The sequence below is a fragment of the Trichomycterus rosablanca genome, chromosome 14, assembly GCF_030014385.1.
Source record: "Trichomycterus rosablanca isolate fTriRos1 chromosome 14, fTriRos1.hap1, whole genome shotgun sequence".
Taxonomy (NCBI): domain Eukaryota; kingdom Metazoa; phylum Chordata; class Actinopteri; order Siluriformes; family Trichomycteridae; genus Trichomycterus; species Trichomycterus rosablanca.
This window is the reverse complement of record NC_086001.1, coordinates 15,055,029-15,072,987: the sequence shown is the minus strand read 5'-3', so window position 1 is coordinate 15,072,987 and position 17,959 is coordinate 15,055,029. Positions and strand designations below refer to the sequence as shown.

At 40.4% G+C, this 17,959-nt stretch overlaps 1 protein-coding gene across 9 annotated transcripts in view; it reads right to left on the bottom strand.

The window, feature by feature from the left end:
- The window catches only part of LOC134326609 (RAS guanyl-releasing protein 2-like), an 84,447-nt gene that overhangs the window by 32,415 nt on the left and 34,073 nt on the right, over nt 1-17,959 (bottom strand). For all 9 annotated transcript variants that reach the window (XR_010014543.1, XR_010014542.1, XR_010014546.1 and 6 more), the window contains exons 7-13: nt 16,532-16,705; nt 12,130-12,246; nt 10,239-10,520; nt 5,566-5,646; nt 5,342-5,464; nt 4,985-5,100; nt 1,601-1,742 (exon numbers count right to left, since the gene is read on the bottom strand). Coding sequence is in view for 4 of the 9 variants with exons in the window: in XM_063008769.1 (XP_062864839.1) it covers nt 1,601-1,742; nt 4,985-5,100; nt 5,342-5,464; nt 5,566-5,646; nt 10,239-10,520; nt 12,130-12,246; nt 16,532-16,705 (1,035 nt within the window). In the remaining 5 variants the exon portion in view is untranslated. The remainder of the gene's footprint in view (nt 1-1,600; nt 1,743-4,984; nt 5,101-5,341; nt 5,465-5,565; nt 5,647-10,238; nt 10,521-12,129; nt 12,247-16,531; nt 16,706-17,959) is intronic.

Here is a 17,959-nt window from a genome sequence, read left to right as displayed (position 1 = left end):
AGACTGACCAGTACATCAGACACACCTCAGCGCAAGATCTGAGAACACAGTGTACGTACACTCGAATACATATGCCCACCCTTATGGTCACTACTAATTACATGAGAAAACACACACAGAGACTAACAGGAATAACACAATACTAATACACACCTCTGTCATGATGCCAGTACAGAACCTCTAACCCGCCTTTGATATCGCTCCAGGCTTCCATCTAATCGCAGTGCTCAATTGCATATCGAACCCGCATCAATAGCTAGCATTATTCAAAGTAGATGGCGTGAAGAATGTCATGCAACTAACTCCTCTCAAGGATAGAAACTGTTTTAATTTTAACACAAACAAAGAGTGTAGAAAGAGCAGCAAAGCAGCAGAATGTGTGGAGGAGTTTGGGATCGGTACTTGGACCGCTGTCAGTTAAAACTATGAGAAAAAAATATTGCCAGTATGAGAACGCACGTTTAATGAGTCTCCCAAGACTGTTGTTTATTTTAGAAAACAGTGTAGTAGTACTTCATTATTTTACAACCCACATTGTCTGACAGTGTTCTGGCTCATGTGAGCAAATGCACCACACTATCCATCTACCCACTGAACCAGGCATACATCCATCTATCCATCCAGGGCTTAATAGTAACATTCCACTGTGAAATGTGTACCAGTCAGACATCGGGTAGTTTGACATTCTATCACAGGCTTAAAGCTAACACCATCATTGCATGGAAATTCACCACTAGCAGGTAACTCCAATAATTACCAACAATTTATCCCTTTACTCATCCATCTGTCTATCCATCTGTCTATCCAGACCATAAAAGTAATATTCCCTCAACAGAAAAATTATGATACATCTGTTACAAATTAGGTAAATTCATCATTTTAATGTTTATCTATTATCCATCCATTCATTGTTTATTTGTCTATCTATAGTATGTGGCCAAAATTATGAGAAAACCCCTACCAATATTTAAATTCATGTATTCCAGCCATGCCTATTGCAAATAAGTGTAAATAATCCAAGTTTTTTCAGCAACAATTTGAGGAGGGCCCTTTTCTAACCTTGACTTCAGTGAACAGTTTAAATTGAAGCATCAATTGCAAATGTGTTTTCGCCAGCAATGCCTGGTACCTTAAAAATGCTCTTTTAACTGGATGGACACACTTTCCTTACAAACACAGTTTAACATTTTGTGGAGAGCTTGTTAAGAAAGAAGGGGCAACTAGGTGTCAGACGTCCAACACGCTAATGATCTCACCCAGCTATGGTCTAATCCATTTTATCATCCATTTATCTGTCCAGTGAATTAAATTACTACCCACACCATACATGCAGACCATTTTTACAAATTTATCTTTAAATCTTTCTTTAATTTACCAGTCGTTTTGGTTTGTAATGTGAAAGTGCTTAACAGTTTTGTGACATAATAATTTGTATTTATATTATATATTGCTTATTCTGTACAGTGTTTACTGTATATTGTATACAGCTGAGTATATGAAGGCAACATTCAGTTTGTGAAAATGATAAATGGCTCATAAATTATATAGTATCCATCTATTACATTTATTTATTTATAAATCACATTGCAAAAATACTCACAAAGCCGGCGCAGTGTTCACAGAAAGTGGGCTTGACATAAGTGGTCTCTGTAAACGTGTGAATAAAGCCCATCTTACAGTTCAGCAGAGAGCTGGCCTTCATAAAATAATCTATCATCTCTTCCCTGCTGATCTTCCCATCCCTGAGAGAAAGAAAAATATCGAGCACATTAAACAGGATGAATAAAAGGAACATGACATTTCATCGAGTGAAAAAGAAAATGAACTAAAATGAAAGTGGAAAAATGTGAGGAGTGAGGTCGAAATGAAAGAGGCTGACTGTAAATCAGTAAAACAGTCTGAATAGAATGCAAATCAATAAACGCAATTTCAACATCTGCTTCAGTCATGGATGACAGAATAGAGAAGTATCTGTTAAACCAATAGACAGAAATCAGGATTTTTTTTGTTACTGAAAGTCAGTCAGTCAGAACCAAATGGCAAAATGTAAACCAATGTGTACTAAATGCCAGTATGCCAGTATAGCGTGGGGAAGTACACTAGGCTGAGTGTAAAAAGAGTCGGTATCAAGTAAACAAGTAACAGGACTGGTATAAAATGCAAATGCAAAGGAGTCACTGCTGTGTGAAAATTAGTCAGGCCTGACAGTAAATGAGTCAGTGATTAGTGCGCAAGAGTAAGGACTGCATGGAAACTGGTCAAGGCTGACTGATATCCTGATAGTCTTAAACAGATCAGTCAGTCCTGAGTGTACAGAAATTAGAATAGAGTCCAAAATTCTCTCTTCCTTCATATAAATGACTAATCATTGTATTGAAATCCATCAACCAGTTGGTACTGAGTGTATGGAAACCATGATTGAATCAGTGGTGTTTGTAAAGTATCTTGGGATGACTGTAGTGTAAGAAAATAAGAATGTTTGTTTGTTTATTAGGATTTTAACATCATGTTTTACACTTTGGTTACATTCATGACAGGAACGGTAGTTACTGGTTACACAAGATTCATCAGTTGACAAGGTTATATCAAACACAGTCATGGACAATTTTGGAGCATTAGCCCGCTGCTAACCATGCAAGCGGGGGAAGTAGCGAAATCAAAACAAACCGCAGCGCGAGGGCTGCACGGAATCGCACCAGCTTTTCTTAATAACGAGATCTAAGCCCTAAAATACCTCGGCCTTACGACCTACACACCCAACCACTATACAGTGCCTGGGGTAACCGAACTAACCCTAGGAAAGAAAAGGACTGATGCGATGCAGCCATAGACCAAAAAGAGAACAAAATGTGCGACGCCTGCAGTGTGGCGACGCCCCCTTAAATAGGAGGCTCGCACCTGCAGGTCGTTCGCCCTAATCAGCTGGCCTCCTATTTGAGGCCACGCTGCCCTTTGTTCTGTAACGCCTGCGAGGCTGGGAACTGGTGGTCTGTTCACCAGACCTCGCAGGCACCCTAACATGACCCCCCCCCTCTAGGGACAGCTCCCGAGGTCCCAAGACCCGCGGACCGGTTCCTTCGGTACTCACGGATCAGTTCAGGGTCCAGGATGCATCGAGCCGGTACCCATGAACGTTCCTCGGGGCCGTAACCTTCCCAATCCACCAGGTATTGGGTGCTACCCTGCACTTTCCTGCTATCCAGGAGGCGGCGAACCGTAAATGCAGGGGCACCCTGGATGATACGAGGGGCGGGAGGTTGTGGGGGGGGTAAAGCTCCCCCGCCCACGAATGGGCGGAGTTGTGAGACATGGAAGGTTGGATGCGCCTTCATCCTGGGAGGCAGCTCCAACCTATATGTCACCGGGTTTATCCGTCTAACTACCTTGAACGGACCAATGTACCTCGGTGCCAGCTTGTGAGTGGTACCTTTGACGGGGAGATCCCTCGTCGATAAGAGGACATGTTGGCCTGGTCGGAACGTTAGAGCCGGCTGCCGCCTACGGTCAGCATTGCGCTTCATGGAGCGCTGAGAGGCCAAAAGGGCCTGTCTTGCTTTCCGCCAGGTGGCGCGGCAGCGACGGATGTGTTGCTGCACAGTCGGCACCGCAACCTCTTGTTCCTGCTCAGGAAACAGCGGAGGGGGATAGCCGAACTGTGCCTCAAATGGTGACATACCCAATGCGGCATGGTGCAGGGTATTGTGGGCAAATTCAGCCCACATCAATTTATCCGCCCAAGTGGCTGGATTTCCTGCAGTGAGGCACCGAAGCATCTTGCCCAGATCCTGAATGACCCGCTCCGATTGCCCGTTGGACTCGGGGTGATATCCCGAGGATAAGCTGGCCGTCGCGCCAAGAAGTTGGCAAAAGGCTCGCCAGCACTGGCTAATGAACTGCGGACCCCGATCCGACACAATGTCAGACGGGACCCCATGTGCTCTCACCACATGTTGCAGAACAGCCTGTGCGGTGGCCATGGCGGACGGGAACTTGGGCATCGGAACGAAAAGGCAAGATTTAGTGAACCGGTCAACAATCACCAGTACCACCGTGAATCCCCTGGATTTAGGCAACCCCGTGACAAAATCCAGTGCCAGGTGGGACCACGGTCTTGAAGGTACTGGCAATGGGTGGAGAAGTCCACGAGGACGCTCTCTTGTGCTTTTGTTAGTTGCACAGACAGCGCAGGCACGGACAAAGTCCTTGACCTGACTCTCCATCCCCGGCCACCAAAACCTTCGGCGCAACAACACCAGGGTCTTAGAGACTCCTGGGTGAGCCGCAAATGAGGACGCGTGAGCCCATTCAAACACCTGACGACGGACTGTTGATGGTACAAACAGCCGGTCAGGTGGACCTCCACCTGGGTCGGGCTCAACCGCTTGAGCGTCCCGAACTGTCTTAAATATACCCCACGTTACCGGGGCAGCAATTTGGCTCTGGGGGATGATAGGATCAGGCTCAGTCTCAGGTCTGGTCGCACCTTTCTGTTATGTAGTTATGTATGTGCTATCTGAAGTAGCGAAATCAAAACCAACCGCAGCGCGAGGGCTGCACGGAATCGCACCAGCTTTTCTTAATAAAGAGATCTAAGCCCTAAAATACCTCGGCCTTACGACCTACACACCCAACCACTATACAGTGCCTGGGGTAACCGAACTAACCCTATGAAAGAAAAGGACTGAAGCGATGCAGCCATAGACCAAAAAGAGAACAAAAGGTCGTTTGCCCTAATCAGCTGGCCTCCTATTTGAGGCCACGCTGCCCTTTGTTCTGTAACGCCTGCGAGGCTGGGAACTGGTGGTCTGTTCACCAGACCTCGCAGGCACCCTAACAATAAAGCAGTACATATTCTTTATTTAGTGACGGCAGAGTGTAAATACAGTAGTCAGTAGTCAGTATTGACCATGATTAGAGTTTGTAGCTTATAGTTCAGTTTAGAAGTCAGTACTGGGTGTTTAGTGTTTAGTTCTCCCACACTCACTGGTTTGCATCAAGCTCTCCGAACTTGCTGAGATATGGAAAATTATTCTGGATGCTCTCAAACTCCTCACGGGAAATATAGCCGTCCCCATTCGTGTCAAAATTCTTAAAGACGGACTGCAAGCATAGAAATAAAACATATTATTCACTTGAAGCGTAAATATTATTTGATTTCATGAGACATATAAACAAATTATGTTGTCTATTTGGAAATAGCTAAAATTAGTGCAATAATCATTGCATATAAAGATTTTTTTTTTTACGAAGAAAGAACTACTCAGCTTCTCTTTTACTTTAATAAATCTATTTCTACAAGACTCTGTCCATAAACTTAGATCATTAAAATCATTTTTCCTACTTCAACCATCTTCTCGATGTGTTTGGTGATGATGGCAGGATCCGCTTTGGGCTTCACTGACGCTGCCCACTCGTCAACCATCGACGGTCGCTTAGTCGCAAGGTTAGGGGTGGGGTTTGAGTTCTGATCACACATGTTAAAACACAACATTAAAACAAATATGCATGTTAAAACACAAAGCTCATGTGTAAAACAATTAAATGTTTACGTTGCTCAGAACTCACAGCTGGCTTGGAACTTCGAGGTTCCCTTTGTAGAGAGAGCTGGTATATTTCATCTTCTGTATGATACTGATCCAGTGATACCTACAGAAACATGCACATAAACATTAAAGCACTCACTCACTTTCTTAACCGCTCATCCAATTAGGCTTGGGGGGGGGGGGGGGGGTGCTGGAGCCTATCCCAGCTTTTCCAGTAACACCCTGGACGGGGCGCCAGTCCATCGCAGGGCACACACACATAAACACACACACACATACACACACCCATCCACCTACAGGGCAATTCAGTGTCTTCAATTAACCTGACTGCATGTTTTTGGACTGTGGGAGGAAACCGGAGCTCCCGGAGGAAACCCACGCAGACACAGGAAGAACATGCAAACTCCACACAGAAAGGACCTGGACCACCCTGCCTGGGGATCGAACCCAGGACCTTCCAGGGCCTACATAGACTTTTTTATTGCTTTCAAATGTGAGGGATGGGATGCTAAAAAATGTTCCTTTTTTATTACTTACAAAATGGCTTTTATTGCAACAACCACATTTTATGGAAGGCAAAAAAATAAATTCAAACATTGTGCAGTTTTGATTTTCTGAAACCATATTCATACAGCAGGATGGTGGTGTCTGTTAGCAATCAGACAGCCGAGTGTCAACACAGAGATGATTGTCTGAGAGGGGGGTGGACAAAGACCTGCAATAGATCGGCACCCTGTCCAGGGTATTCAAGCCTCTGTCTGGCAAAAAAAAAAAAAACTGCTGAAAATCTCATAAAGAAAGTTGATGACCACTGAGCAAGTTTACAACATAGCAACAACAGAAAATGAGCTACTGAACCACATTAACTCCCACAAGTTATATTATTTTGGGCATGCGATGAGGCAACATTGAAGGCAGTGTTATGACAGGATCTGTGAAAGGACTCCAAAGACAAAGAAGACGAAAATTACAATTATAATTCTTTACACATGCTAGTATATAGAACAAAAGCAAGATAACATTTATACAAGATAATAAGGGGAGATTCAGACTCTAGAGGACGATATTACAAATAAATTATAAAATAAAAACAAGCTGGTTCAATATCCAGATGTCAACGCTGCTCTGTGAAAATTGCTGTAGTCCAGCCACCCCAAGTTTTAATGTATAGGGAGCTATTTATAATCATAATTTTGTCATGGTAACACAAAAAAACCCTTTGCATTGGTGAGCAAATCATACTTTTACAGCCCAATCAGGCAGTTTGTATCAGGCAAACCATAGCCTACAGCTTTAAAGGAATTTATCTGTGCCTATAAAAATACCATTATGTTGGACTTCAAATGTTCCAGAAAAAATAACTTCAGATAAAAAGCTTTCAATTTAATAGAAACTGGACTGTAAAGTCCCTTTATCTGAAACTTATACTCTATTGTCAAATGTATCTGTTCTGTAACAAGTGTTGTAAAGTGTTTAAGTCTAGACTGAAAACATACTTATTTTCTCAGGCTTTTGATTAGTATAGACAAAGGCGCAGAGCTTGGGGGTTCTAGGTCATAGAAACTAGTGGTGATCAGGGGTGATGTTGGGTTGCTGTCGTTCTGCTTCTCTTGTCCGATCACTCAGGTTTGATAACGTTTGGGGAGGTGGGAGCTGATGTTCTGTGAAAACCTTCATGACCTTGTTACCTGCTCGCTCTCCCTTTTAGTTATGCTGTAATAATTAGGGCTGCTGGAGTCTAAAACCTGTTTAACCGCCCGAGGTTAAGGATTGAAGTCGAGACAACCGTGCAAACAATGCTGCTCCTGTCGGATGTAACAAGCCTGGAGTATTTGCACCAAGAATGACAAGAACTCACTACAGACTTTATTACATTCTGAACTGAATAATAACTCTATTATTATTAATAACTCTATTATTATTTATTTACTTATTGCCAGTTATAACTTTTAGTTCATTTAATTTTGTGTTTGTATGATTTGTGTAATCCTACATATTTAAAGTATCCTCCAGGCCACCCAAGAAGGATGGGCCCTGCTGAGTCTGGTTCCTCTCAAGGTTTCTTTTCAATTTTCAGGGAGTTTTTCCTTGCCACAGTCGCCTTCTGCTTGCTCAACAGGGGTTTTTGTATCTGTTGGTCCTGGATTTTGTAAAGTTGCTTTGAGACAATGTCCATTGTAAAAAGCGCTATATAAATAAAGTTGACGACATAATGATAAAATAAAACAAATTAGTTAAGAGACAATTCATTTTTTTCTTTCTCTAAACATGTAGAAATCAAATATATTGTATATTTATAAACGACTTCCTTGCTTCTCAAGGGGGTATGTGTTGTGCAATCAATCTTACAGTATTTTGCTGTATATGTAATGTTAAGGTACTGAACTGGAGATCAGTAGTACTTGGAATAAGTAGCCATGATTTAGAACTAATGTTTACACTTAAGGCCACAGTAGGTGCCACCCACAAATGCTATAAAAGCAGCCCTTGGACACTGCAGCAGAGAGTAATTTATTGATGATGTCAAGTAATTATAAAATAATAATGTAGATGAACATCAGACATGGAAAAAAATAAATAAATAAAATATGTTATGCTATGTGCTTCTTATCAATGTGTGTATGGGGGTGTGTATGTGTTTATGTGTGAGTTAACTGGTGGAAAGCTTCAGTACTGGTGGGAGGATGGAAATGCTGCATTCTCTAACCAAGTCATAATTTCTAGAATTCCTGCTCTATGTAACTCCACTTTACTCTTCCCAAGAGGACTGCCGATTGCTGTCTAAAGAAATAAGTGCATTGTGGGATTGTTCCATTTATGCTCAATCTCCATTTGTTTTCCATTAACCCCAATACTTCATAAATACTGGATTATTTAGGAATTAATACAAAACCACAAAACCACAATCCTCACAAAGACATCCAACAAGCTTTACTATCTACTACTTTTATGTTTGAAACAGACATTTTTTTTTTCACTTTGGCTAATGTAATAAGTAGAAATTCTTTGTGGTCTTCCATTCCTGACCATAAAATGGATTAATTATTTCTGACTTGTGCACAATCTTCAGTAAGCACCTGCAACAGGATGTGAATGATCTGCTTAAAAGAGCTAATGAAAAGAAACTCTACATTCAATGCTGCCATAATTCTCTGTCTATAAGTAATAAAGATGAGGTTGTCCAAAAGGAATTGGATTTACTTATATTTGTTTAAAAAGTTAAAAGGATTTTTTAAACACAGACTGTAAGATACTGAGCTTTTTGCAGCCATTTCCAGATACAAAGGCCAGATTCCACTTTGCATGTTATTTATAACTGTTAGTATACAAGCTTACAGTTGCAATTTCACTGACTTGTACATGCAAAGACATATTCTGTGCATCTTCTCATCATGCCTATGCAACTGAGGATGGTGCAAAAAAGGAAGTCAGCACAAAAAAGGGTGGATATACTGAAAGGTTCAACACACCACAAACAGTAACAGCACGTACACACGTAATGTCTTTATACGTATGAATATAAAACATAAACAATTATATATCAAAACAAATTAATAAATGGTAAAAAACAAAGGTATTTCAACTCCACAAAAGAAAATTCATTTTCATTTACTGTGACCGAAAACACATCAAACAATTAAAGACCTGGGTCAGGGGTCCATCAATGACAAGTCTTCAATCAGCACCCCTGATCAGTAGTCCAGCATCCTTACCACTGAGCTAACACTGCTCCTAATAACAATGCTTGTTCATTTGTTTTGTGATTCGGTGCAAAGCCAACAATGGCAATTTGAGCTTCATGTACAGTAAAGGAATCATTTTGGCTGATTCTCTAGGCTATCAAAGCACTTTCAGCTTGATTTAATTTAACCACTGGGCAGTTGTAGCCCAGTGGTTAATGTAGTGGACTAGTAATGAAAAGGTCACTGGTTCAAGCCCCACCACTGCCAAGTTGCCACTATTGGGCCCGTGAGCAAGGCCTTTAACCCTCAATTGCTTAGACAATATACTGTCACAGTACTGTAAGTCGCTTTGGATAAAAGCGTTTGCTAAATGCTGAAAATGAAATGTAAATTTATTTTGCTATGTCTGGGGTTGCTGTTCAAGCATCCATATTTCTGCTGTTGGCTAATAAAATAAAACTCCATTCATTTTGTTCATTCTGTCATCCCCTTAATTAAGTGTAACAGGGCGGCAGTGTGGCTAAGTGGGTAGCACTGTCACCTCACAGCAAGAAGGTCCTGGGTTTGATCCCCAGATGGGGGTGGTCTGGGTCCATTCTGTGTGGAGTTTGCATGTTCTCCCCATGTCTGCGTGGGTTTACTCCAGGTGTTCCGGTTTCCTCCCACAGTCCAAAGATGCGCAAGTGAGGTGAATTGGAGATACTAAATTGTCCATGACTGTTTTTGATATAATCTTGTGAATGGATGAACCTTGTGTAATGGGTAGCTACCGTTCCTGTCATGAATGTAACCAAAGTGTAAAACATGACGTTAAAATTCTAATAAACAAACAAACAAATTAAGTGTAATGCTTTAATACAATTTGCACATAGCAAAAAAGATTATTTTATGTAAGACTTATTTTGCTAAATTATTTTTAGAACAGGAACTGTAAATCAGTATCAATGAACACACAAAGTTCTAATAACAAACACACATCCCAAAACAGCCACAAACCCCATCTTAGACTCACTGTTAGAAGGTTGAGTAGGTCATTGTTGCCATCTATGTTGGGTGGCGTGGTCTGAACCAGTGCCAGTTCGTGCAGGATGGAGTAGAGCTGCTGGGTCTTGGTGAGGTTAACGTGAGTTTTCTCTTCATCTGTCCAGTCAGGCAGTGCCACATGCACTGCAATCAGATCCTTCAGGTGAACACCCAAGATCGGAAACCGGAACCCTGAGCACTCTGAGAAGCGTCGCCTGTACTGACTGTAGTTCCCACATGATGTTACCAGATCTAATAGTATGTTAAAAGTCTGCAGCAGAAAAAAATTTATACAAAGTGTTAAGTAGGTGTACATGTGTGTGTACAGTGGGGCTGAAAAGATGAGAGAGGTCTGTAATTTTCATCATAGGTACACTTCAACTATGAGAGACAAAATGAGAAAAAAAAATCCAGGAAATCACATTGTAGGATTTTTAAAGAATTTATTTGTAAATGATGGTGGAAAATAAGTATTTGGTCAATAACAAAAGTTCAACTCAATACTTTGTAACATAACCTTTGTTGGCAATGACAGAGGTCAAACGTTTCCTGTAAGTCTTCACCAGGTTTGCACACACTGTAGCTGGTATTTTGGCCCATTCCTCCATGCAGATCTCCTCTAGAGCAGTGATGTTTTGGGGCTGTCGCTGGGCAACACAGACTTTCAACTCCCTCCACAAATTTTCTATGGGGTTGAGGTCTGGAGACTGGCTAGGCCACTCCAGGACCTTGAAATGCTTTTTACAGAGCCACTCCTTCGTTGCCCGAGCGGTGTGTTTGGGATCATTGTCATGCTGGAAGACCCAGCCACGTTCCATCTTCAATGCTCTCACTGATGGAAGGAGGTTTTGGCTTAAAATCTCACGTTCATTCTTCCCTTAACACGGATCAGTCGTCCTGTCCCCTTTGCAGAAAAACAGCCCCAAAGCATGATGTTTCCACCCCCATGCTTCACAGTAGGTATGGTGTTCTTGGGATGCAACTCAGCATTCTTCTTCCTCCAAACACGACGAGTTGAGTTTTTACCAAAAAGTTCCATTTTGGTTTCATCTGACCACATGATATTCTCCCAATCCTCTTCTGGATCATCCATATGCTCTCTGGCAAACTTCAGACGGGCCTGGACATGTACTGGCTTAAGCAGGGGGACACGCCTGGCACTGCAGGATTTGAGTCCCTCTCGGCGTAGTGTGTTACTGATAATAGCCTTTGTTACTTTGGTCCCAGCTCTCTGCAGGTCATTCATCAGGTCCCTCCGTGTAGTTCTGGGATTTTTGCTGACCGTTCTCATGATCATTTTGACCCCACGGGATGAGATCTTGCGTGGGGCCCCAGATCGAGGGAGATTATCAATGGTCTTGTATGTCTTCCATTTTCTTACAATTGCTCCCACAGTTGATTTATTCACACCAACCTGCTTGCCTATTGTAGATTCACTCTTCCCAGCCTGATGCAGGTCTACAATTTTCTTCCTGGTGTCCTTCGACAGCTCTTTGGTCTTGGCCATGGTTGAGTTTGGAGTCTGACTATTTGAGGCTGTGGACAGGTGTCTTTTATACAGATAACGAGGTCAAACAGGTGCCATTAATACAGGTAACGAGTGGAGGACAGAAGAGTTACAGGTCTGTGAGAGCCAGAAATCTTGTTTGTTATTCACCAAATACTTATTTTCCACCATAATTTACAAATAATTTCTTTAAAAATCCTACAATGTGATTTCCTGGATTTTTCTCATTTTGTCTCTCATAGTTGAAGTTTACCTATGATGAAAATTACAGACCTTTCTCATCTTCCTAAGTAGGAGAACTTGCACAATCAGTGGCTGACTAAATACTTTTTGGCCCCACTGTATGTGTGTAAGTGCATGTATGTGTGTATACCTTGTTGGTGTCATTGCTGATCTGGGCTTGTGTATCTTTGAGTCTGGAGATGGAGCTGTTACTTAGACCTCCAACCACCGCCATTAGAGTGTTAAAGTTTTGTAGCTGCAACAGTTTCTACACACACACACACACACACAGTATATAGTACAATATAGTCAGAAATATAGTACACTATATGACCATATATGGACACACCTTGTAAATAGTATTGCTACAAGGTGCTATTTTGTTTCATTTCATTTTCATCAGCTGGTTTATTGTGGTCATGGTAGATCTGGGCACCCGACCCCGACCAGCCAATAGAGGAAATGGCTTAAAGTAATACACAGTTGTGCCATTCTAGCACTTTAGGTTATTTCAGCCAGCTTGGTCTTAATATGGGTCTTGGTTGGTCTTAATATGGGTCTTGGTTGGTCTTAATATGGGTCTTGGTTGGTCTTAGTCTTATCTTGGTCTTAATATGGGTCTTGGTTGGTCTTAGTCTTATATTGGTCTTAATAAGGGTCTTGGTTGGTCTTAGTATTGGTCCTAATTTAGGTCTTGGTTGGTCTTAGTCTTGGCTCTGTTGGTATGAGTCTAATTCTTATCTTGGTCTTCATATGGGTCTTGGTTGGTCTTAATATGGGTCTTGGTTGGTCTTAGTCTTATTTTGGTCTTAATATGGGTCTTGGTTGGTCTTAGTCTTATTTTCGTCTTAATATGGGTCTTGGTTGGTCTTAGTCTTGGTCCTAATATGGGTCTTGGTTGGTCTTAGTCCTAATATGGGTCTTGGTTGGTCTTGTCTTGGTCTTAATATGGGTCTTGGTTGGTCTTGTCTTAGTCTTAATATGGGTCTTGGTTGGTCTTGTCTTGGTCTTAATATGGGTCCTGATTGGTCTTGTCTTGGTCTTAATATGGGTCCTGATTGGTCTTGTCTTGGTCTTAATATGGGTCTTGGTTGGTCTTGTCTTGGTCTTAATATGGGTCCTGATTGGTCTTGACTTGGTCTTAATATGGGTCCTGATTGGTCTTGTCTTGGTCTTAATATGGGTCCTGATTGGTCTTGTCTTGGTCTTAATATGGGTCCTGATTGGTCTTGTCTTGGTCTTAATATGGGTCCTGGTTGGTCTTGTCTTGGTCTTAATATGGGTCCTGATTGGTCTCGTCTTGGTCTTAATATGGGTCTTGGTTGGTCTTGTCTTGGTCTTAATATGGGTCCTGATTGGTCTTGACTTGGTCTTAATATGGGTCCTGATTGGTCTTGTCTTGGTCTTAATATGGGTCCTGATTGGTCTTGTCTTGGTCTTAATATGGGTCCTGATTGGTCTTGTCTCGGTCTTAATATGGGTCTTGGTTGGTCTTGTCTTGGTCTTAATATGGGTCCTGGTTGGTCTTGTCTTGGTCTTAATATGGGTCTCGGTTGGTCTTGTCTTGGTCTTAATATGGGTCTTGGTTGGTCTTGTCTTGGTCTTAATATGGGTCCTGATTGGTCTTGTCTTGGCCTTAATATGGGTCTTGGTTGGTCTTAGTCTTATCTTGGTCTTAATATGGGTCTTGGTTGGTCTTGTCTTGGTCCTAATATGGGTCTAGGTTGGTCTTAGACTTGGTCCTAATATGGGTCTTGGTTGGTCTTAGTCTTGGTTTGGTTGGTATAGGACTTATTCTTATCCTGGTCTTAATATGGATTTTGGTTGGTCTTGGTTTTGTCCTAGTCTCACTAGGTCATGGTCTGTGATGGTATAGGTCTTGATCTTGTTTTGTTTTTGGTTGGTATAAATCTCAGTCTTATATTGATCTTAGTATGGGTCTTGGTTGGTTTGAGTCTCAGATGGTCTTTGTCTTGTCCTTGTTGGTTTAGGTCTGGATTTGTTAATACTTCCCATGTTTTGATATATAAAAGCCAAGAAGCCACACATTTTCCAACATCAGCATCTAATCTAAATGCATTTTTGACTAAATAGGCACAAATCATCACATACACACTCCAAAAACTTAAGGGAAAAGTGAAGGCTCGTGGTCGCAAAAATGTTCCATCTCCATATTGAATGCCTACATTATTGGAATGAGATGATCATGGTCAAGTGTCCACGTCCTTTAAGCCATATAGTTTGGATAGGAAACTAAATTATTTCAAATGAAAGTCTACAGAAAGAAATGATGAAACAGTATAAAAGGGATTAGTGGGAAAAATAGACCATTTAGATTGACACAGATGAATACAGAGCCAGCATGTGGGCGTTGTGATATTAGCCTGGCAGGAGGGTAGACAGAAGCTGATGTAGAGGAAAAACTGGAAAAAGAGATAAAGTTAAAATAAATAAAAGCTATTTTTACACATAGTGATGCACAGTGCCTTGTAAAAGTATTTACCCTCAAAAGCCTGGAATCTGTATCACTTTTATAAAAAGCTGTTATAGAGATAAAATATAAAAGAAAGACCAATAAAATTTAAGCTTAAAATGGTCTTTATCACACACTAAAACATTTAAATCTGACAAATACAGCAATATAGCAAAAAACAGAAGAACATAGGTGAGGGACAAATACTTTTTCACAGCACTGTATTTATATTTTGAATGTATTATTAATATCTCATAAAACACATCACAGTCCCTCTGGGAAAGAAGATCTGCAGAGGGGATGAGGGGGACACAATCAGAAATCAGGAAGAGAACCATCAGGGGGAACTGTATCCCATAGAGCAGCTAATACAGGACACACTATAGACTATTATACAACATTTAAACAACATATTGACACAAAACATGCCTGTGTTACAATGGAATATACAGAAAGCATTTACATTTTTTAAAATTAAAAGTTGTAATGTGCTAGAATCTTTACATAAGTGACTTTAGGACAATTGTACCCTGTTTGGGCGCAGGTGCTAGACCGGGACCAAACTGTGAGATGTGAACTTCTCAACAAGTCTCTGGCTGTGTCAGTCCCGAGTGAGGAGTGTTAATAAATGATGAGTAATGATGTTAAGGTGGTGTAATGTCTGAATTGCTTTCTCACCTAAAATGATCAGAAAAGGGATTTTTCTATATACAGTGGGGGCCAAAAGTCTGAGACTACTTGTCCATAACAAATTTTATAATCAGCATAAAAACCTGAATGAACAATTGAACGTTTAAATTTACATGTATTTCGGAATTTCTTATGGAACCATAAGAAATTGGACTGATTCTGATTCTGAAGTTTAACAAAATCATTTGATGTTACTAATGATTGACTCTATGTATTCAAGCACTACTATAAATGCTTGACAGGGTTTAGATCAGGTGACTGTGGAAGAAAGTCCATGACAGTCAACAGGACTTGATCTTCTTCGTTATTTCAGTAGTTGTTGCAAAGCTTAGAGGTTTAAGATTTTTAATGCAAAAAAAAATGAATTAAATAAAAAAAAAAATACAAATATATACATATTTTTTATTGGCCACAGACTTTTGGCCCCTATTGTACATAAATTCTCAGTAAACCAATTTGCTAAATTAATGTCTAACAGAATTATAAAAAATATTATTATAGACAAATTTTAAAAACTAGGTAGGTAAATAAATAAACAGTTTTTGTAAGGACTTTGGGAAACTAGCACTTTGGAGGTCACAAAACAAACAAAATACAATTTCATTTACAAATTTACGATTTTCATCGACCTTTTATCGTGGCACGGTGGCTAAGTGGGTAGCACTGTCACCTCACAGCAAGAAGGTTCTGGGTTCGATCCCCAGGTGGGGTGGTCTGGGTCCTTTCTGTGTGGAGTTTGCATGTTCTCCCCATGTCTGTGTGGGTTTCCTCCAGGTGCTCCGGTTTTCTCCCACAGTCTAAAGATGTGCAAGTGAGGTGAATTGGAGACACTAAATTGTCCATGACTGTGTTCGATATAACCTTGTGAACTGATGAATCTTGTGTAATGAGTAACTACCGTTCCTGTCATGAATGTAACCAAAGTGTAAAACATGATGTTAAAATCCTAATAAACAAACAAAAATCAACCTTTATTCTGGTCAGGGTCGTGGCACCTCCGGTTTCAACGGAACACACTGAACACATGGACAGGACGTCAATCCATTGCAGGGCTTTGGCCATTCCTGCCAGCCAATCATGTCTAAGTAGACGCTGCACTGCTGAGATTCAAATTCAGATCTCCGCAGTGATGAACTAGCATAACAGATTGCTGTGCCCATAATGCAATTCATTTTTAAAGCTACATTAGATTAAAAAATCTGATATTGCTACATTACATTAAGCTATCAATTAGCACTTTACAAATCAGTATTGCTGTTGTGGCAATATAATAAAATAAAAAAAATGTACACATTTGTTCTGACACAATTTCCTAAGAGAAATACAAGACAATGTGTTAACACTATAACACTTTTATAACCACCATTAGCTTGCATGTTATCAGACTTACCTGTGCAACTTTTACAAAGTGACTAATGACAGCAGCACGCTGCTGGGCGGTGGGTTTGCTCAGCACCATGAGCTGGATCCACTGGGATATGCTGTTGAAAAGCGTAATGAACCTCTCCAGAATTGGATTATCCACTGTACAACCATGCCTCACAAAACTGTGGTAATCCTGAAACTGTACACAAAACAAACCAGACCAGCCTTAACCTACATTCAAAACATCAGCATTTCACATTTCATGTCACTGAACTCTTGATCACTTCCTGACTTAAATTCATGATTTAGATAGGATTTAGATATGTCAAAATAAAGAAGTCAAAATAAATCTTGTTCATTATTCTATTAATGATTGTGAAAGTAGAAAAGGTGTACTCTCTTTTTCACAGATTTTTAATTGTCAGTTTACTTTTAGGAAAATGACTGCATATTGAAATCTGTTGTGCTGTTTTGTTATCATCTAAAATATCTGTTTATTTATAGCAGAACTGAAGAAGCGTTTACTTTCATTTTCTTTTGATTGTATATGGAAAATTACAACCTAATTACAAAACTGCACCATGTTCCAAGTATTAATGCTGCAAATAAAAACAAAAAATGTGCAAAATGTACCAGCTTTTATTACAAAAAGATGTGATTGCTGGTAGGGAATATTTAGACACAATAATATGGACTATATTGGTAATAATACAGCGTGTCCCATGTAAATAAAGAAGAGTCACAATTACGGTCCCAAGAAAACAAAATAATATGTGAATATAAAGGTGTGAGCAAAGAATAAATAAATTATGTGATGTAACACAATATACTGGTCAAAATACAAGCTCATAAGCTGTAGGATAAATAAACTTAAAAAACATAAAGCCATAACGGGGGTGTCTTGGTGGCTCGGTGGGTAGCACTGTTGCCTCACAGCAAGAAAGTCCTGAGTTTGATTCCAGTCCAGATCCTTTCTGTGTGGAGTTATCCCCACGTCCGTGTGGGTTCCCTCCAGGTTTCCTCCCACAGTTTAAAGACATGCAGTCGGGTTCATTTGAGCTACTAAAATTGCACTAGATGTGAATGTATGGGTGAATTTGTGTGTGTGCCCTTTGATGGACTGGCAACCTGTCTGGGGTGTTTCCTAGCTTTCGCCTGATGAATTGTACCCACTGCAACCCTGAATAGAATAAAGTGGTTGTAAAACAGAGGATGAATGAATGAATAAAGCCTAAATTATTGTATTATTTTATTTACTATTCTATTATTATACTATTTACTATTTTATTATTATAAAATTAATATTTTTTAAATATAAAGCTATCCCTCTTATGTGTATCATGCATAATTTATATTTTAAAACTGCAAGTCTGGCAAAGCAGCCCTGTCAGTGCTACTCAAAGATAGTAATGGAAGCTGCAATTCCCAACAACTGTTATGCAACAGAATACTT